Genomic DNA, 21,858 nt, shown 5'->3' with positions numbered 1-21,858 from the left:
AAGGTGGCCTAGTGTTCAAGCAGACGGGTGGAACACAGCTATCACGGACACCCCACAAAGGGAAGAACCTAAATTTTAGTTTAGATTCCTTTTGGCCATCCTATGTTCTTGGATAAATAAAAGACAGTTTCTGTTAACCCTGCTACCACCTCTTTGTGGTTGTGTTTTGTGGCAGCCTAAGTCTCTCTTGGCTTTGGGACTATGTCACAAAGTATACAAATAATAAGCAGATTCTTTTAAAATAAGAATTACAGAGAAAATGTTTTCTTGTGTTTTTAAATTACACCAAACAAGCCTCTGTTCCGTTCTGTTAAGGGTTTGATTTTTCCAGTACTTTTATTCACCACCTGCACTTGAGTGTGTGTCGACCTGCTCCTGATCTTTCTTGACTCAGTTTTGGTCCTCACATTTCTTCATTTTGTGTTAATGTCACACAAAGCTGTGTCTGTGTTCTCCTCAATAACATCCTAAAAGAAAGCAGAAAAAAGTGGAAGCTTGTTTCTGCCACAGAATAAAACAATAAAAAAGGTATTGTGACTTTTTCCCCCTCACAATTGCGAGTTTACATCTCGCAATTCTGACTTTTTTTTCTCCGAATTCATGATATAAACTCACAATTGTGAGTTATAATGTCAGAACTGTGAGATATAAACTCGCAATTCTGACTATTTTTCTCAGACATTATTACTCGCAATTGTGAGTTTATATTATGTAATTTACAGTGTGTACAGTGTATCTCGTAATTCTGACTTTATTTCTCACAATTGCAAATTTATGTCACGCAATTCTGACTTTATAACTCGCAACTGCGAGTTTTATATCTTACAATTCTGACATTATAACTCTCTTCATCAGATCAGCCAAAAAGACAGACAGAGGAAGCCGTGAAATAGCAGAAAGCAGGAGACGAAATATTGCTAAAAAAAAAGAAGGCAGAGTTTATTGAATAATCTTTGCGTAGGCCTATATGTTTCAATGCTCAGTAGGACTCTGAACTTCATTCCTACTTCGTCTACCCAGCACAAGTTCAACAAGTGTTATTTTACCAATTCAAAAGCAACTAGAATTACAGGAAGTGACAAATATTTTTGTGAAGAAACCACAAAATTATAAGACTAAACAACCGTAACAACCACTACAAGAGCAAGTAAAATAAGTCAAATGAAAAGCAATATAATAAAAATTATTACATTGTTAAATGACACATAATAAATGATCATATGATTAAATGGAATAATTAAAAGATTTTACAGTATGCTTTTAAATGAATGAGCAAAAACAAAGAAAATGAAACTAAATGTATGGTTGCTACACACTCACACATTGCTATTAAAGGGATAGTTCACCCAAAAATGAATATTCTGTCATTAATTGCTCATCTTCATGTCGTCCCAAACCCATCAGAATTTCATCTTTGTAACATAAATGAAGATCTTTGTAATGAAATCTGAGAGATTTCTGTCCCTGCTTTAACAGCCTATGCAACTACCACTTTCAAGCTTCAAAAAGGTATAAGGACATCATAAAACAACATGAAGGTGAGTAATTAAGGACACAATTTTCATTATTGAGTGTACTATCCCTTTAAGAACCCTAAGATCCTATTATGCATTTGTGGACATTAGAGAAGAATTTGAAGCTTTAATTGGCAATGTTGTAAACACAACAAAGAAAGTCAAAAGGCTTAGGAAATGTACAACGATTGACAATCTATACATATATATATGAAAACAATTAAAGAAATTCATGGATCCTTTGTTTTCTTTATTTTGTGTAAGTCCACTTTCTTGTGGGAATGTGAAATGAATGTAAATCATTTTTTAAAAGTCATCCGTATAAGTTTTCAAATATGTTCAATCTGAGATTTCAATCTCAATTCCTTCCTGGCCCACATCAGTGTTAAGTGTAGCCTTTAAAGGGCTGAATGAAAATCTAAGACCGATTATGTTACTCATTAAATCAGAAGTGGCTCTTATCCGGACTATTAACTTGCTGCCACGAAAGCAGAATCATAGATATAATATGATAGAATTAATCAAATTCCTATTTCCATGGCAACTCCAAGGCACTTTAAATAATACCATGGTTTAACCATTTAAAAACATAAAATAACGGAAAAATTGGAGAGAATATGTACTGAATACAATAAATGAAATTGAAAAATATTGCACTACTCGTGCAATATTTACAGTGCTCTTTTTATCTTTGTGCCCCTCCTGAAGTCATTCTACACTCCACTGGCTTTAACAGTCATCTGTTCACTTTCTGGTTTTCCACTTTTCACAACCCATCAGCAACATCTAAAGTTGTGTCATATGTTAGAAATAATGAGGCTTGATGTTAAAAATGTATATTGTTAACATATATCAGAAATATTTAGGAGAAAACAAATGGCGAAATCTCCCGTTCTCTATGGGTTACGACGTTTAACCACTGCGTAAAGCTGAGAGGAGTCTGCAAACGGCTCTTTCTCGGATTCCTTTGACTCGGTTTGTTTAGTGACCACATCTGCTCCCACAATCACCTGAGCCTCTATTGCTCTTGAAGACTCAACTATTGAGCTCTCTGCATTTGCCATTCCTACAGAACAATGTTGGACCGAAGTGTAATCAGCATTAAGTGAGGAAGCACTCCCGAACTCTCGTGACTCAGGTGTGAAGTCAATGGAGGAGTAAATGAAGGATTCTGGATTTTCTGTGGCAGTTCCAGCAGAAGACATCACGACATCATTGGCATAAACAGACTCCGCTTCATTCTCATGTGGAACGGCCTAAAACATTGACAGGGTTGCATCAGCTCTACTGTGTCTGTGTAAATTGTTCAGCAGTTTGTGTACTTTATTAGGTTGGTAATAAGTTTATATTTGTTTACAACGTAAGGTTTTTTTGTAGTGAATAAATCGTTTGTGTGATTTTTGTGTGTCATTTGTAACTCACGTCACTGGTCGAAATGTTTCTTGTAGCACCTTCTCTTCTAGTCTGCTGAAGTTTCATACCCTTTTTTCTGAAAAGAATGTGTTCATGTTTATAATATCAGTAATATACTAGCATCACAGATAGCAAAACCATAAGCCAGACAGGATTGGCTTTTATAATAAAATCATCTAGTGCAGTGACCCCCAAAAAGTATTTAGTACCTTTGTCACACTTAAAAATGTCTGAATGTCCATTATGTTGCCGGTACAAAACGACAAAGCAAGTGGCATCTGCAAACAAATGATGTAAGAGCTTTTCTCAAAACTAACTTCTCTAAGTCAACCTGGGTCAAAGTGTTTTTTAGTGGATGAGTGAAGTAACCATTGTGTAATATGTGCATCATATTAGTCAATTTAATAAGTATAGTGTCAACATATTTTTTGTGTTTATTATGAATTGAATATCTGTTTTTAATCATTTAAATGTTAATTTTGCTAATGCTTGTGAAATGTTTTACTTTTACATATTTTATTTTTAACAAATGCCTCTCGGTTTGATATTTTGTTATATAATGCAAAAACATTCATACTTTTTTTTTGCCTAGATATGGTAATTTGTTCAAACATACATTATGTAAAAATGCAATTCATACATATTTGAATACATCACTTCTATGATAAACATGTTTGTAATTTCTAAATTAAAATACATATTTTTGAGGAACAGAAAGTGCCCAAAACGAGAGGCAAAACTCTTCATTAATAATGAAAAAAAAGTTTTTTACTTAAAAAAAGAAAAAGGCTTACAATTAAGTTCTAAACTTACCAATTCCTAGTGTAAGGAAACATGTTATTACTTTTTACTTGATGGTCACATTACATTTTTGGAGTCATTAGATGTAAATTTTTGGTATAATTATTATTTTTTATTTCTCAGTAGGTGCTATTGTTCTGGGAATAAAGTTGTATTTAAATGTTTATCTCCCCATAACTGAATAAATCACTGTCATCTGCAACATATGTCAGAAAAGTGAGTGAGTGAGTGAGTTTATATATAAAAAAAATCCATCAGTTCATTATCATTATGTTGAGTCTGTTCTGTGATCCTTATCTTTTCTTCTCTCTAAGTAATTTAGGTTCCACTTTATTTCGATAGTCCACTTTAGACATTCTACTAACTATATATATACTATATACTATAATACCCCTTTTCCACCAACAAGAACCGGGTGCTGGCTCAGAGCCAGAGCCAGAGCTGGTTCAGAGTTGGTTCGACTGACGAGCTTACTAAGAACCGGTTTGCCTTTCCACCGGCTAGAGAGCCACAACAGAGCCAGATCTTACGTCACTGTATACGTCTCATGTTGCCCAGCAACCGCTAGTGCGGTAGCGCCAAACACAAACACGCCAGGCTTGTTCGAGATGCATCGGCTTCTCGCAGATCGATCGCCGCATGACATAAAAGCACTGCGATAGCGATCTAAAAGCACAAGGAGTCGTATGCTCTCCAAACACTCCCGCAGCTCCGATCGGTCCTCGCCGCTCCGATGCATCTCGAACAAGCCATCAACAATAACGGACGTTGCAATACTATGGACGCTCATGGGTTTGCAAAAATACAACGGAATCCAACGCGTTCGTGCAGCTCGCCGTAACTTACATAGACGGATATTATAATCGAGCTGCTATTAGCTCGACTAGCTGCTATTTAAAAATGGCGGTCACAAGTTTCTATTCGTCTTGTTGGTCACGGTAACCCCGCCCCCAGCCCCTGACGCAAGCGGTTCTTTCTTGGCTCCGTTCTAGACCCTGCAATGATTTGGTGCTACTTAAGAACCAGTTTTACTGGTTCGGAGCTGGTGCTTTGGCGGTGGAAAAACAAAGAACCGATTTGAAACTAGGCTCTGGCTCCGAACCAGCACCAGCTCTGCCTTGGTGGAAAAGGGGTATAAGTAACTTAGCAACTAAATGTCAACTTACTCTCATTAGAGTTTTAGTAGACTGTAGTAGACTGTCAGTAGACTGTAAGGTTATGGTTAGGTGTTAGGGTTTGGGTTAGTAGAATAAGTTGAATTGTAGTTGCCAAGTTACAGTCAATAGAATATCTGTTGGGGGACCATCACAATAAAGTGTTAGCAAATATTAAGCAGACAGTCTACTAAAACTCTAATGACAGTTAGTTGACATGTAGTTGCAAAGTTACTCATAGTTAGTAGAATGTTTAAAGTGGACTATCGAAATAAAGTGTTGCCATAATTTATTATGGTTGTTCTGCTACGGTTCTTAAGACCTTATATGTGTTGTTCACATACCGTAAACAGATAAATGTAATGGCACAGAACATAATGACCAGCACAGCCGCAACAGCAACTCCAATCATCACAGAGGAAACATTCAAACCTAAAAAAGAATAAAGGAGTGTTTAGAAAACCACTGATGATCCACTGATTCAATTCAACAAGGGATAGAGAGTCATATTTTAATCTTTAAACAACAAGATAACAATGATGGCAGGAGCATAGGAATGATATAAAAAGTGAGAGATTAGCATTAGCATTAATGACTGATATGGTTATGGTTTTTTTCACATACTAATCATCAGTTGAAATTCATTCAATGATTAATGATTTACTGTTGTGTGTTTTGTCTTTTAATAATTCTGTTGATACTATGATCTCTTTGATACTATGTAGTTATTACAGGACCAACTGTCTATGTAACCCCACTTATACCATGTTTGGACTCGATAAATTGGTACTTTGAAGATCGAAATGATTGTGTACATGATATGCCAATAGCTGTGCAACACATGAGTATTACTAAGAATCTTCCTTAGTAGTGTCATTAAACACCAATCCAGCATGCCAGTCCGAAAGAGCACGTTTAAGACAAAGGCTTGTAAATCCTGGTGACAGAGGAAACTCCCGCCAGAAATTCTTCTCATTGGGTGAACTAGCCTGCATAGGGCTGTCCTTTGTCAAGCTTTAAAAGTCACTGACCACAAGATCCGGCCCTCTTAGCTCTTGTCCTCGGACCTAAACTGCAGCTTCAAGTGAATCCCGTGGGGGGGCCCTTCCCCCCACTGGGCCCTGCAGGCCTCTGCAGGCCGAGTCAGCCTGCCTTCCTAAAATACAACCAAGAAGAAAACGGACAACTCTTGCCTTAAGGATGCCATGTGTTCCAGCATGGCCTCAACAGGCCCAGGGCATGAGGCTTCGAAGCTTCCAGGACATGTGCTCACTCCAGCATCAAGGACAACTTCAGGAGTTCAGAGACGTCATTCAACACGGACGAAGTCCCTCGCAACTTTCACCATGTGCTCTTTGTGTCCTGCCGGCAGAGCGTGGAGGCCACAATCTGCACTCCAGCCATGAGAACAGCGACAATACAAGTTCATCCTATCTTCTTCATCCAACGGAGAAGAAACGATTGCAACTCGCACCATGACTTTTGACACTCAAGGACCCAGCAACGAATTCAATCTTCAACCACTTCAAGAATTGTATCTATTTTTATGAGGTGCGCTGAAAATGATAAGCTTATGGTTCTTTTCATACAAAAATAGATCTTGATTCCATAGTTCTATTTCCTGTTTCCGGTTCCACATCACTCACCCCTTTACCTATGCATGGATGTATGAATGTATTTATGTTTGTTTAGTGTTAATTATGTTTGTGATTTAGTTAATAAAACTTGTGCACAATTATGAATTTGATTTCTGATCCTCTGTTTGCATACAAAGTCCCTTTTACGATTTCGATTTTGTTACAGTATGCTCTAATTTCTGTACATGCTAGGGAATAATTATTTTTCAGTGACGATGAAAGATACACTTTTCTTAGAATAAATGAATAATCAAAGAGTTCATTGGAACTGATTAATTGATTGTAATATTAATTAGCTTACCTCAAAGTTAATCTAATTAACTGACCCAAATATTAATAATTAATCATAATTGGTAATTATGGATTATTATTAATATTTCCCCTTTGAGCTAATGTCTTTACATTTTGTAGCTGCGCCAGAGGTGCGCAGCATACAAAGGCGAGCAGAAACTTTTAAACAATACAATTTTGACATTGGTGGAACACATGTGAAACTTACGAGCCAATACATTAGCCTGCCCATATAATTTACACCTCTGCCTAAACAAGTCTCTATCGTCTGAAAGGTCATTTGTAATATAGTGTCCAAGATATTTAACCTCATCTGTGACCTGTAAGACATTTCCACAAATATAAAAGTCTGGGAACATCAACTTCTGATCCTCTTTTGTTTTAACAATCAGTATATGGCTTTTTAGAGCATTATACTTAATATCAAATGCATCGCCATAGGAGGAGCAGATATTCAGAAGCTTCTGCAAGCCTGCACTATAAGGGCTTATCATTACTAAGTCATCTGCGTACATCAAATGGTTACACAAGACATCACCAACAAGACACCCAGTATTACATTCATTAAGTTTCATAGACAGGTCATCAATATATAAACTGAACAAAGATGGTGACAAAATTCCACCCTGACGTACTCCATTACTCACTTTGAAACAGTCTGATATAGAGTCGCCCCATTTCACCCTCATAGTCTGACAAGAATACCAAAAAATAAGAATCCTAGTAAGGTATCCTGGAACACCTCTTTCTGTTAGTTTATCAAACAATTTTCCATGATTAATACGGTCAAAGGCTTTAGAAGCATCTAAAAAGCACATGAATATTGTAGACCCCTGGTTGTTGTATTTATCCAATAGTTCTTTAAGTGCAAAAATGCACATGTCTGTGCCAAGCCCATGCTTGAAGCCAAATTGGTTAGCTGTGGTGTACAAATATGGCTCAAGTCTCGACAATAGAATCCTTTCAAGCACCTTTGACACAGAGCTTGCCAAGGCTATAGGCCTATAATTATTCATATCACTAAGTTTACCGGTCTTATCCTTAATCACAGGGACCAATACAGTCATCAAAAGTGACTGTGGCAAAAGGCCATGTACCAAAAATCCTGTAAAACAAATGGCCAGTAGAGGATAAAGTCTTGTACTGGCTTATTTTAAATGTTCAGATGTAATATTATCTAGCCCACAAGACTTCTTATTCTTCAGCTTTGAGACTGCATCATACACCTCTTGAGGAGTAACAATAACTCCTACCTGGCTTTCTATAGGCCTATAAAACAATGCTTTCTATAGGCCTATAAAACAATGCTTTCTATAGGCCTATAAAACAATGCTTTCTATAGGCCTATAAAAAAATAGGCATTGCATTAACCATGCTTGCATTTTAATGCATTGTATTTTTAGGGCTTGCATTTTTATGGGCTGAAATTCAACATGGTTGAATATTTAAGCTGTGAATATTTCAATTAAAACATTTCAAACACATTTTCATTATTAAAAATTCAATAATCCATATTCACCTTTCATATTTCACCCTTCACTGTTTAAAAATAACATTTCTGTGCATTTTCGGTTTCTCTGCATTTTTCTGCAAACATTTTTCGGTCTATTTTATTTCGCTTTGCAAATTCGCTTCCACAAATTCAGTGGTTCAAATTCAACAGTAAATTCAACATTGACATCCAGGAACCGCAGGAAAAGCAGTAGATTGCCGAGCATACTCTCCATCTGCTGTTAGTCAACCTCACCAGCAGGGGGTGCAAAAGCGCTTGTTGTTGACGAAGACCAGCAACAGTTAGAACAAGCCATTCATTCATAAAATGAAAATGATCATCTGTGTCAGTATATATGCGGAAAAGATGATAAAGACACAAAAGCTGTGTTTATGTTTCATTCAATAACTTCATTGTTACTTTCCCTGTGTAGCCTACATGTCATCAACTTTCTCTACCATGAACAGGATTATAATCGGTTTCCCTCAATACCTCATACTCAAGGATTCTCCTTCTGTCGGGACAAAACGCTTAATGTAGCTTAATGGACTACAGTGATATAAAAGACCAAACTCGCACCTTATGGGGAATGTAGGCTGTAGGCTAAACTATATAGGCTACAGGCGATGGACTAAGAATATGAACTTAACGCGCAAGTTTCTTGCTGAGCGTTTCATGATATACTGCCACAAAATCAACACTTGATCAATTAATACTAACACTTTCTCTTCTCTTCTCTTCTCTTCTCTTCTCTTCTCTTCTCTTCTCTTCTCTTCTCTCTTTCTTTCTATATATATATATTTAGTATAGTAGGCTATGCCTACGTGTATTGCATTAGCTTAAACTGGGAAGAGTCATAGCACTTGTGTAACCCAGGTTATCAACAGCATTAACGTGATTAAATGAAGTGAACATTTATTATATTAAGTATTTAGTATTTATTATATTAAATGAACATTTATTTTCACTTATACGTTTTCACTTATAGTGGTACACTTATTTTCATGAGTATCAAAATAGCCAAATAAAATAATTTTTGTTTGGAAGACTGACCAATGTTTTTTCAGTTTCCGGATTTCGCACGCGGTTGAACTTGGAGATTGCGCTCTCTCTCATCGGCAGCGCAAGACGAGAGCAGGCGTGATTTGGATCTCTCCAGAGAGAATTGAGTATTTGTTTGATATAATTAGAAAAAATGTATTAAGATTTAAGTTATATGTATCCGGAGACGATGTGGCAGGAGGAGAAGTGAAGTTTGATGTGAAAGACTAAGAAGAAGGGACTGTCGTGTCGATTTATAATGTGTGACGCAGTTGCGGAGAAGCAGCTTTGCGCGTTCACATATCAAAGAGTTGTTTGAGGAAACTCAATAACGCTCAAAAAGATCTATAATTAGAATTTATTTTTATGAGAGAGTTGAGCAAAGGAATGAGTTATAAAAGAGTTCTTAAGAACTAAAAGGATTTTCCTGCTTTTTTGTCCTTAGCCAATCACATGCCTGATATCCGCATCGGGGAATAACATTATAATCTCGTTCACGGTAGACAAAGATGCATGTAGGCTACACAGGAAAAGTAACCGTGAAGACACTGAAACCGCTGTCATAATAATCACAAATACACTTACATTGCTGTAAATGAGTTTTATGAATGAAAGGCTTGTTCTGTTGCTGGTCTTCGTCAACAAAACGCGCTTGCACCCCTGCTGGTGAGGTAGACTAACAGCAGATGGAGAGTATGCTCGGCAATCTACTGCTTTTCTTGCAGTTGCTGGATGTCAATGTTGAATTTACTGTCGAATTTGAACCACTTAATTTGTGGAAGCGAATTTGCAAAGCGAAATAAAATGGACAGAAAAATGCCTGTTGAATATTATAGGTTGTATTCTTAAACAGTTTTAATATTTTGGAAGTGAAATATGAAAGGTGAATATGGATTATTGAATAATGCCGCTTTAACTTTCCAGAAGAGGTCTGCTGCTCGCAAGCTCGCAAAGGGGCACTCGCAAGCACCCTTCTGAAACCCCAAATAACAAATGGGACACCATATACAGTCTTGTGGACTTAACGGACATGCACGCGCAGTGGCCATTGTAAGTTAAGACAACAAGTGCAAATGTGTGTCATTTGGGACAGGGCCATATTTGTGTTCTATGGGATGAATCACAGAACTGAAACTCACGTGCAACAGATAGAAGCAGTTTTCTTGCAGTGCCATGAGTGTTGTTTCCGACACACTGCAGAGTGTATGTGTCTGAGAGTGACTGATGTAGAGTGATGGAGCTCCTCAAGCCTGTGCTGTTCAATCGCTCTTCACTGATGAACGTGTTTGAAGAGTCACTGACAGGACGTCCAGACAGATGCCACTCCAGTTTAGGAGAGGGATTCCCATCAACCTCACAGAAACACACAGTTACATCAGTTCCTTTACAGCTGGAGGAGGGAGAGATTTTAGGGGCATCTGAAAAAGAAAAAGAGAATGATATCATACGTATAGATTTATGGGCGTCTTATGGAGGAGAAAAGAACTGATGCCACAAAAACATCCTACACTGAACATGTAATGTGATGTTGTCCTGTGCTGTTTTGTTCTTGTCCTGTAGCTGGTAGGTTATAGTGCAGGTGAAAGTGACTCTGTGGTGACGGCGAGTAGCAGTGAAGTTCAGATCAGAGATGAGGAGCTCCTGTTGTCTGCTGCTCTCACTGAGGGGGATTCTGGGAGTGAAGCTCCATGTGAGAGTTGGTGGAGGAGAGGAGCAGAGAGTCTCAGCAGAGCAGTGCAGACTCACAGAGCTCCCCTCCAACACCTCCTGATCCTGATCCTCATACAGCTTCACTGTGGGTTTGGGGGGAGACTCTGAAAAACACACGAATACAAGATTAAGTACACTGACAATAATGGCATGACAAATATATTTAAAATATTAATTTAACACATTCATTTATATAAAAAAAATGGCTCAAATCACTCACCAATGACATTTACAGTGGAGGTGTTTTGTTTGTAGCTGTATTTCAGACCACTACCACTCTCAATCCTGAAGTGATATTTGCCATTATGATTTGAACTAACATTAGAAAAAATAGTAGTGCAGTTCTTCTCATGTAGTTTTCCAGTTATTTCCCCTTTAAAGTGATCATGTTTGGTATCTCTGGGGTGAAACACTAGATTATTTACATCATGTCCATATCTGAACCACTGTCCTATAGCTGCACTCTCAGTGAGGTCTTTGTCAAATTTATCCTCAATCTCAAATGTACACTTTATAATCACACAGGATCCACTGAGAGCTTCAATCTTCTCTGGCAGACTGATGCTGAAATTTCTACAGCAAACACCTACAACACACACATGATGAAAAGCATTCAGACACCAGCAGAAACAAACACTGAAACATTCAGACAGACAAACACATTTCTGTTATACAAAATGCTAACCCTTGTGCATTGTTTCGATTTACTACCTTTCGTTTTGTTTCGTGGCTGAAAACAGCCACTACTTTAAACTGCTGTAAAAATGTATCAGATAAATATTTTTTTCAATTTTTTTTGCATGAATCTATTAATCAACCTCAGTCCTGCTCAAAAATATTAAATGTTTAAAAAAAATTCTGGATTTTAACTCTTTAATTGCCAAATTCGTAAATTATGTCACTGACTTGGGGAGGAAAAAAACACAAAATTACTCATTTTGAATATAAAATGTGATTGTGGACTGGATTTTTTTTTACCTTTTATCACAGTCTTGGACATGTCAAAGATTAGAAACAACATTGGTTTTGATGCATTGTTAGTTTTTGTGCAGCATCAGATTTTAACTTTTTCTCCCTCATTTACTGTTCGTGGCTGTTTTTGCCCCATTGACTTCCATTATAACCACATTTTTTGATTGCAAAGCCATGACACCATATAATCATGCATTTTTCATTGTTGGTGGTTTTCCCTGTTGGGAAGAGGTAAAATTTGTAATTTTTACTGTTGATAACCAGGTGGAACCATTAACCCTTTAGATAGGCCTGTGCCAAAAAAAAGCTTAGTTTCTGGCTTTTACATGGAGTTATATGGAGTTTATAAGGAGTATAATAGCATAATAAAGTGTGTGTGTGTGTGTGTGTGTGTGTGTGTGTGTGTGTGTGTGTGTGTGTGTGTGTGTGTGTGTGTGTGTGTGTGTGTGTGTGTACACTCACCTTGATGCGTCTGAGAAAATCAAAATATGCACCTCAGCTCTCAGAACTACATGGAGTAAACAAAAACAAAGTAAGTGTATTTATGCATCTGCTGCCTTTTGATGGTGAGAAATGCAGACTAAACAAAAACAAAGCAAGTGGATTTAAACGCGTGCATGCAAGCCTGCTGGTCATTTGATGGTGAGAAGAGCAGCAAGCAACATGAGAAAGGGCTTGACTTGTAGTGAAGTTTTAGAGATGATTATGCAGCCTGACCCTTCCAGCGAGCTGCAGGATGTATCGTCTTCTCCCTCTGACACCACAGACTCAGGAGAGTCAGATCCTGATTTGGATGTGGCACCCTCATCATCCTCTTTAGCTTCCACTGAAGGCGAGGAGGATTCGGAGGATCCTGGATCTGGGTGGATTGGGAGAAACGGCGAAGTGTGGTTTTCCACTAACGCGGAGACAACTCCCTTTCTTCAGCCTGCCAGAGGCGTGACTCCAGGGCCGACGTGCTGTGCCATCACAAGGCATAGTCATACATGTTTGTATGACTGTACAAACATGTATGTGTTGACGCAAGTCATGCTGACAATGAGGTCAATCATCTCCTCCGTAAAAAACAGATTGAACACGGAATCCATGTTCTGGACCCTTGTGATGGCAAAGCACGTCGGCCCTGGAGTCAGAGGGAGAAGACGATACATCCTGCAGCTCGCTGGAAGGGTCAGGCTGCATAATCATCTCTAAAACTTCACTACAAGTCAAGCCCTTTCTCATGTTGCTTGCTGCTCTTCTCACCATCAAAATCTTCTCACCAGCAGGCTTGAATGCACGCGTTTAAATCCACTTGCTTTGTTTTTGTTTAGTCTGCATTTCTCACCATCAAAAGGCAGCAGATGCATAAATACACTTACTTTGTTTTTGTTTACTCCATGTAGTTCTGAGAGCTGAGGTGCATATTTTGATTTTCTCAGACGCATCAAGGTGAGTGTACACACACACACACACACACACACACACACACACACACTTTATTATGCTATTATACTCCTTATAAACTCCATATAACTCCATGTAAAAGCCAGAAACTAAGCTTTTTTTTGGCACAGGCCTATCTAAAGGGTTAATGGTTCCACCTGGTTATCAACAGTAAAAATTACAAATTTTACCTCTTCCCTTTGCAATCAAAAAATGTGGTTATAATGGAAGTCAATGGGGCAAAAACAGCCACGAACAGTAAATGAGGGAGAAAAAGTTAAAATCTGATGCTGCACAAAAACTAACAATGCATCCAAACCAATGTTGTTTCTAATCTTTGACATGTCCAAGACATGTCCAGTCCACAATCACATTTTATATTGAAAATGAGTAATTTTGTGTGTTTTTTTTCCCCAAATCAGTGACATCATTTACAAATTTGGCAATTAAAGAGTTAAAATCCTTAATTTTTTTTAAACATTTAATATTTTTGAGCAGGACTGAGGTTGATTAATAGATTCATGCAAAAAAAATTTGAAAAAAATATTTATCTGATACATTTTTACAGCAGTTTAAAGTAGTGGCTGTTTTCAGCCACGAAACATAACGAAAGGGTAGTGAATTTGCCCACAGTGTACTGTTGAGTTTTTGAAAAATTTCAAAGCATTTTCCCAAAATATGTGTCAAAATAAGATTTGTCACCAAAAATCATTCAATTTGCTGAAACACAGAAAAAGTTATGGCCAAATTTAGACTAAAAAATACCCCATAGTGGATGAAAACATCCCCAACAGCACATAAGGGCTAAAAACTAAATTAATATATATATATATATATATATATATATATATATATATATATATATTTTTTTTTCTCATTACAAAACATTCATTTGCTTTACAGGGTCATTGTTAAAAGTATAAACAGAAGCAGAACAGAAGCAACAGTGAAACAAAATATTCCACTGCAATTTAATTTAAATGGTAATAATCTTCTTTTTAAGTAGTCTTGAGAAAAGAGCTGTTTTTCAACATTGTATAAATGTTCTTAATTGTCTGTAAGTAAACTCTCTGAAGCACCACACACAGACAGAATAATAGTTTAGCACAATTCATGCTCTCATTCGCATCACACTTTAGTCGTTTAAAAACTAGATGAGAAGAGAAAGGAAACCACACCTTGTAGCAGAAAAGAGAAAAGAATGATTTTCTCTGCCTTGTTCATCTCTTCATTAACAGACGCTCAGTCCAGTGAGGAAACACACACTTGTAAATCTGCACAAACACGACAAAAATATGATATGTATGAACTCATTGTAAGTGTCCAGCAGCTCAATAAACAGAACAACACTGAAAACACCTGAAAAAACATCTAAAAAAGAAGAAGAGTTCAAGACTTGCCAGAGATAAGAAAAATTCGTTTTTAGAAAGAAACCAAGTTCTGTATTGTGGCGTCTGCTGATGATTTGAGACTGTGAGAAAGTGTGCTGTGTGAACATAAACTGACTGACTGCTAGTGAACAACTTCCTCTATCATCATCAACATACATCCTGTTCACAGAAAGAGCAACATTAAATAGTACCTTCCTTTTACAAAGTGGAAGATCATATCAATAATTTAGTAAACTGATCATACTTCAGGCTTTGAACTTTAAGACATATTCAGTTGCTGTCATTTCCAGTATTAAAACATAAATGTGACAGTTCCATCAGTTTCCTGCTCAGAATTCACATAAGAGCTTTTTTTTTTTTAAGTGGTAATGTAAATCTGCATTGCCTTATTAGCTCACCAGCAGCAGCCTTTTAAAATCACTTGAAATGTAGAAATGAACTGTCCGGTTACATTCTTTCTGTTATCCCAACTTAATATGCAGAAACAACTAAAGTAAGCCATTACTGAATTCCCTAAAAACTGTCTTATATACTGTGGCATAAAGACAGGACTGAGGATCTTCTTGCAATGTTTTCCAAATAAAGCTGTGGTGAAAAAGTGCATTGGTGAAATCAATAATCTAAGAAAAAGGTTCAGTTCCAGTTTAGTTCTCTGCTGTTTGGAGTCAGACATATAGAGATGCTCACTGCTGACTGGAATTATTACTGTCTCTACTTGCTGCCGTACAACTTACTGTACAACTTCCCCCAAGATCTGCGCTACATCACTGTTCTGAAGCCCCACCGGTGATTTACTGACAGAATTCACCCACACCGCTGACTGAACATGGACGGTTTGCTACAAAATATCATTCTCTCAGCATTTCAATTTTTAGATTTAGAATTTGTTGCTCAGATGAGAAAATGCAACACTGTGCTCTGATATTTCTCCATATATGAACTTTTGACTCTACTTCTTAAAAGAATTTATTTATGGTTATCATCTTTAATAACAGAAAGCAGAAGCCTGAATCATGGGGAAAAATACTGCAGCAGTAGACTATCAAAAACCAGAAGAAGAGTACAAAAATAGACATACAAGTCATTATTCTACACACACACACACACAAAAAAAAATACAGATTTACTTGAAATAAAAACTTACCTAAGGCTTTAGAATAAGGTTTAATTTGTTAACATAAGTTAATACGTTTGTTAACACGACTGCTTCAGTATTTATTAATCTTAGTCAATGGTAATTTCAACATTTACTAATACAATTTTAGTCCAAAGTTGTATTTGTCAACATTTGTTAATGCACTGTGAGCTAATATGAACAATGAATAAGTAGATTTTTTAATTTTACTAACTAACAAAGATTGATAAAGGTTTTAAAGATATATTGCTCATTGTTAGTTCATGTTAGTTTATGTGGTATAGAAAATATGCATATAAAATCCTGAAAGTACAGCTGATTGTTGAAGACAATTCAAGTTTGTCAGTCCATATAGTCCACAAAAAAAGACACAAATGAGATATTACATTAAATAAAAACTAGAGTACATGTGTAACAGAGGCCAGCTAGTAGTTGCTGTGCGAGTAAACCTCACTCCTCTAATCTCAATAGGCGCTCTAGCGACAGACAATAGAGGCTGCAGTCTTTGGCCTCCTTGTTAGAGCGCCTAATTCTCACGCCAGAGACCCGGGTTCAAAGCCCGCACAGGGCGGGGTAAGTAGGACCCAGGTGGAGAGGTTACATATGCACATTTAAAAAATTCGAATCTCTCCTTTTCTTAAATAGTATGTGAGATTAGAATAAGTCTGTCTCAAATCATAGTATACCAAACATACCCGGATGGTCTTCTATTCCCGGTTGAAGTGTGATCCGTGCACAGTCTAACGGCTAATATTGCCCACAAACAATTGCACTTTGGATGAGAATTTGGTTCAGAACTACAAACACGAATACAAATATATTTAAACATGGTGTATATGTGTGAGACAGATGGTTAGATACATGAAATTGGGTTGAGTTATTAATAATAAATAAATATTTATTTAATGTTATATATTAACATTGTGAACTTTAATAAAGATACAAATAGCATAGTAGCAAAAGAGATACTTCTGGACATTACCTATTAAATGCATCTTTATACAAAAATTAAATAAAGTATTTTTTGCAGGTATTTTTTAAAATGAAGTACAATGTAAAAACATGCATGTACATAATAAGTGCATTATATAAAGAAAATAATTTAAATGTTAGTACATAGTAGTCAAAGACACCTAATATAAAGTGGGCCAACTATAATTTATTTTATTTTATTTTGTAAAAAAAAAAAAAAAAAGTACAGACTTTTACAGCACAGATAGGTAGTGAAACTGGGACACATCTTCTATCAAATCAAGCCATCTAAACCTTTTTTTCCTGACAAACAAATTGCAAATGTGTAATGTGTATGAAACATATGTTTATTTCAAACAACTAAACAGATTTCCATAAAATATGACAAAAACATGCATATTTGTTGCCAGTGAGGCTTGGTCTTCATGCTTTAGTAATGTATCAGACATAGGATCCATGTGAAATTAGTTGTTTTTATACGAGTCTTTCATGTGGAAATACATGCATTGCATAACTCATGAAAAAACAACTTAGTGAAGAAAACAAAGGAGGAGATAAAATGTGTATTTGTTGTTTATTGTGCGTCACCTCTCTTAATGTTCAAAGTCTCATATTCAGAGGGTGGAGCTGAGAGTTGAAGAGAAGCATATGTGTCTGCTGCCTCATTCTGAGCCTAACAACATAAACACTCTCAAACATCATCATCATCAACATCATCATCATCATCATCATCATCATCATCATCCTATATCATGTCTTACTATCTAGGCCTTATAACAAAGAAGACTCACCTTCAGCTTGGTGGACAACCTGAAAAGAAAGGATATTGGGTTACTAACGTTTAGTCCATTATATTATCTCTCTACAAAGAAACGTATTCTTACTGTTTAAACGACTTTTTCGGGGGCGTCCTACACCCTTTTTTCCCCTTTGATTGGGCAACAGTGACAGTTCTGACTCTCTTTCTACAAGACTGTGAGCCATGATGGTCTAGTGGTGTAATTTTATAGTAATTATGGGGGGCCGATTTCAAATCCTGATGCAATATACATTTTTAAAACGAACTAAGCAAAACTGGAACTGAAGTCGACTGCCAGAAGTTTCATATTTTATTTTCTGAAAACGTGTTGATTTTTAATATCAGTTACATGCTAGCTTTACAGAGAGCAAAATCAAAAGCCAGATGTGACTGGCAAGTGAATAAACGTGTGCAGTGACCCCCAACATTTTTTGGACCACTTAGTCACACTTAAAAATGTCTGAGTGTCCATTGTTTTTTTAGTGGATGTGTAAAGTAATCAGTGTTGTTTTTCACAATAGTGATAACCACTAAGTGTAGTGTCAAAATATGTTTCGTGTTCATTTTGAATTCCATATCTATTTTAATAATTTAAATGCAAAAGAATTTATTTTTGTGAAATGTTTTGCTTGTCCTATTTTTTTTTTATTAAATAAATGCCTCTTGGTTTGATATTTTGTTATATAATGCAAATAACATTCATACATTTTCTTTTGCTTAGAGCTATTAATTTGTTCAAACATACATTAGGCCCATGTAAAAATGTAATTCATACATACCATGATTTGAATACATCACTTCTATGGTGAACTTCTATGTTTATAATTTCTAAATTAAAATACATTTTGATATTTTTGAGGAGCAGAAAGTGCCCAAAATGAGTGGTAAAACAACTAAATAATTTTGTTTGTTTTTTAAAAGGCTTTTTCATTTTAACCAAAATAAAATAAGGCAACATGTTATTATATTTTACTTCACTGTCACATTCCATTTTTGGAGTCATTAGATGTAAACTTTTGGTATTATTTGTTTTTCTATTTCTCAATAGGAATATTGTTCTTGGAAAAAAGTTGTGTTTAAATATTTCTCTCCACAAAACTGGATAAATCACTTTCATCTGCACCATATGTCAAAAGCATGAGTGAGTTTATAAAACAAAATCCATCAGCTCATTATCATATGTTGAGTTCTATTCTGTGATCCTTATCTTTTATTCTCTCTAAGTAATTTATTATGGCTGTTCTGCTACGGTTCTTAATACCTTATATGTGTCGTTCACCTACCGTACACAGATAAATGTAATGGCACAGAACATAATGACCAGCACAGCCGCAACAGCAACTCCAATCATCACAGAGGAAACATTCAAACCTAAAGAAGAATAAAGGAGTCTTTAGAAAACCACTGATGATCCACTGATTCAATTTAACAAGGAATAGAGAGTCATATTTTAATCTTTAAACAACAAAATAACAATGATGGCAGGAGCATAGGAACAATATGAAAAGTGAGAGATTAGCATTAATGACTGATACTGTTATGACTTTTTCATTTACTAATCATCAGTTGAAAGATCCTCAATTTCCCACAATCACAATCCTACAGAGGATAAGCAGTATGGAGAATGGGTGGGATGGGTAGAGATAGGCCCTGTCCCAAATGGAAACCTAAGCCCTCTGCGATTTTCTTCAGTCCACACTTTCATGACGTAATGCCGTTTTGACTGTCCGGGAAAAGACTGCAGCTCGCGAGCTTGCGGACACAGCAAAAGTGCACATCGAGGGCGCATATCGTCTGCAAAAGGGCGCTCGCAAGCACCCTTCTGAAACCTAAAATTACAAATGGGACACCATATACAGTCTTGTGGACTTAACGGACATGCACACGCAGTGGCCATTATAAGTTAAGACAACAAGTGTACATGTGTGTCATTTGGGACAGGGCCATATTTGTGTTCTATGTGATGAATCACAGAACTGAAACTCACGTGCAACAGATAGAAGCAGTTTTCTCGCAGTGCCATGAGTGTTGTTACCGACACACTGCAGAGTGGATGTGTGTGAGAGTGACTGATGCAGAGTGATGGAGCTCCTCAAGCCTGTGCTGTTCAATCGCTCTTCACTGATGAACGTGTTTGAAGAGTTACTGACAGGACGTCCAGACAGATGCCACTCCAGTTCAGGAGAGGGATTCCCATCAACCTCACAGAAACACACAGTTACATCAGTTCCATTACAGCTGGAGGAGGGAGAGATTTTAGGGGCATCTGAAAAAGAAAAAGAGAATGATATCATACATATAGATTTATGGGCGTCTTATGGAGGAGAAAAGAGCTGATGCCACAAAAACATCCTACACTGAACATGTAATGTGATGTTGTCCTGTGCTGTTTTGTTCTTGTCCTGTAGCTGGTAGGTTATAGTGCAGGTGAAAGTGACTCTGTGGTGACGGCGAGTAGCAATGAAGTTCAGATCAGAGATGAGGAGCTCCTGTTGTCTGCTGCTCTCACTGAGGGGGATTCTGGGAGTGAAGCTCCATGTGAGAGTTGGTGGAGGAGAGGAGCAGAGAGTCTCAGCAGAGCAGCGCAGACTCACAGAGCTCCCCTCCAACACCTCCTGATCCTGATCCTCATACAGCTTCACTGTGGGTTTGGGGGGAGACTCTGAAATACACACAAATACAAGATTAAGTATACTGACAATAATGGCATGACAAATGCATTTAAAATATTAATTTAACACATTCATTTATATAAAAAATTGCTCAAATCACTCACCAATGACATTTACAGCAGTGTAGGTGTAGGTGTATTTCAGATCACCACTCTCAATCCTGAAGTAATATTTGCCATTATGATTTGAACTCACATTATAAAAGATAGTGGTACAGTTCTTCTCATGTAGTTTTCCAGTTATTTTCCCTTTAAAGCGATTAGAATTGGGAACTCTAGATTTAAACACTTGATGGTTTTCCACATTATATCCATCTTTGAGCCAAACTCCTATAGCAGCACTCTCAGTGAGGTCTTTGTCAAATTTATCCTCAATCTCAAATGTACACTTTATAATCACACAGGATCCACTGAGAGCTTCAATCTTCTCTGGCAGACTGATGCTGAAATCTCTACAGCAAACACCTACAACACACACATGATGAAAAGCATTCAGACACCAGCAGAAACAAACACTGAAACATTCAGACAGACAAACACATTTCTGTTATACAAAATGCTACAAACATTACATTTGTCCATTACAAAACATTCATTTGCTTTACAGGGTCATTGTTAAAAGTATAAACATAAGCAGAACAGAAGAAATAAAATATTCCACTGCAATTTAATTTAAATAGTAATAATCTTCTTTTTAAGTAGTCTTGAGAAAAGAGCTGTTTTTCAACATTGTATAAATGTTCTTAATTGTCTGTAAGTAAACTCTCTGAAGCACCACACACAGACAGAATAATAGTTTAGCACAATTCATGCTCTCATTCGCATCACACTTTAGTCATTTAAAAACTAGATGTGAAGAGAAAGGAAACCACACCTTGTAGCAGAAAAGAGAAAATAATGATTTTCTCTGCCTTGTTCATCTCTTCATTAACAGACGCTCAGTCCAGTGAGGAAACACACACTTGTAAATCTGCACAAACGTGACAAAAATACTATATGTATCTCTTTGTAAGTGTCCAGCAGCTCAATAAACAGAACAACACTGAAAACATCTGAAAAAACATCTAAAAAAGAAGAAGAGTTTAAGAAAAATTTGTATTTAGAAGGACACCAAGTTCTGTATTGTGGCGTCTGCTGATGATTTGAGACTGTGAGAAAGTGTGCTGTGTGAACATAAACTGACTGCTAGTGAACAACTTCCTCTATCATCATCAACATACATCCTGTTCACAGAAAGAGCAACATTAAATATACCTTCCTTTTACAAAGTGGAAGATCATATCAATAATTTAGTAAACTGATCATACTTCCAGCTTTGAACTTTAAGACATATTCAGTTGCTGTCATTTCCAGTATTAAAACAATCAGTTTCCTGCTCAGAATTCATATAAGAGCGTCATTTTTTTAAGTGGTAATGTATTTATGGAATCTGCATTGCCT

The 21,858-nt window shown here is 36.7% G+C and overlaps 1 protein-coding gene across 1 annotated transcript; it reads right to left on the bottom strand.

Moving 5' to 3' along the window:
* Window positions 1-918: 918 nt before the first annotated feature.
* Window positions 919-21,498, bottom strand: LOC311289777 (uncharacterized protein). Its single transcript, XM_084408025.1, has 15 exons — window positions 21,293-21,498; window positions 20,524-20,883; window positions 20,104-20,409; window positions 19,735-20,013; window positions 19,031-19,118; window positions 17,740-17,758; window positions 17,537-17,621; window positions 14,717-14,724; window positions 12,743-12,884; window positions 11,274-11,639; window positions 10,852-11,157; window positions 10,483-10,761; window positions 5,227-5,314; window positions 2,937-3,003; window positions 919-2,770 (listed from the first exon to the last, which is right to left on the bottom strand). Exons 1-15 carry the CDS (start codon window positions 21,336-21,338, stop codon window positions 2,411-2,413), a joined length of 2,799 nt encoding a protein of 932 aa, XP_084264151.1. The 5' UTR covers window positions 21,339-21,498; the 3' UTR covers window positions 919-2,410.
* Window positions 21,499-21,858: the final 360 nt, after the last annotated feature.

Source organism: Rutilus rutilus (assembly GCF_951802725.1).
Source record: "Rutilus rutilus genome assembly, chromosome: 4".
NCBI lineage: Eukaryota > Metazoa > Chordata > Actinopteri > Cypriniformes > Leuciscidae > Rutilus > Rutilus rutilus.
The sequence above is the reverse complement of the archived record's forward strand: the minus strand, read 5'-3'. Positions and strand labels throughout refer to the sequence as shown.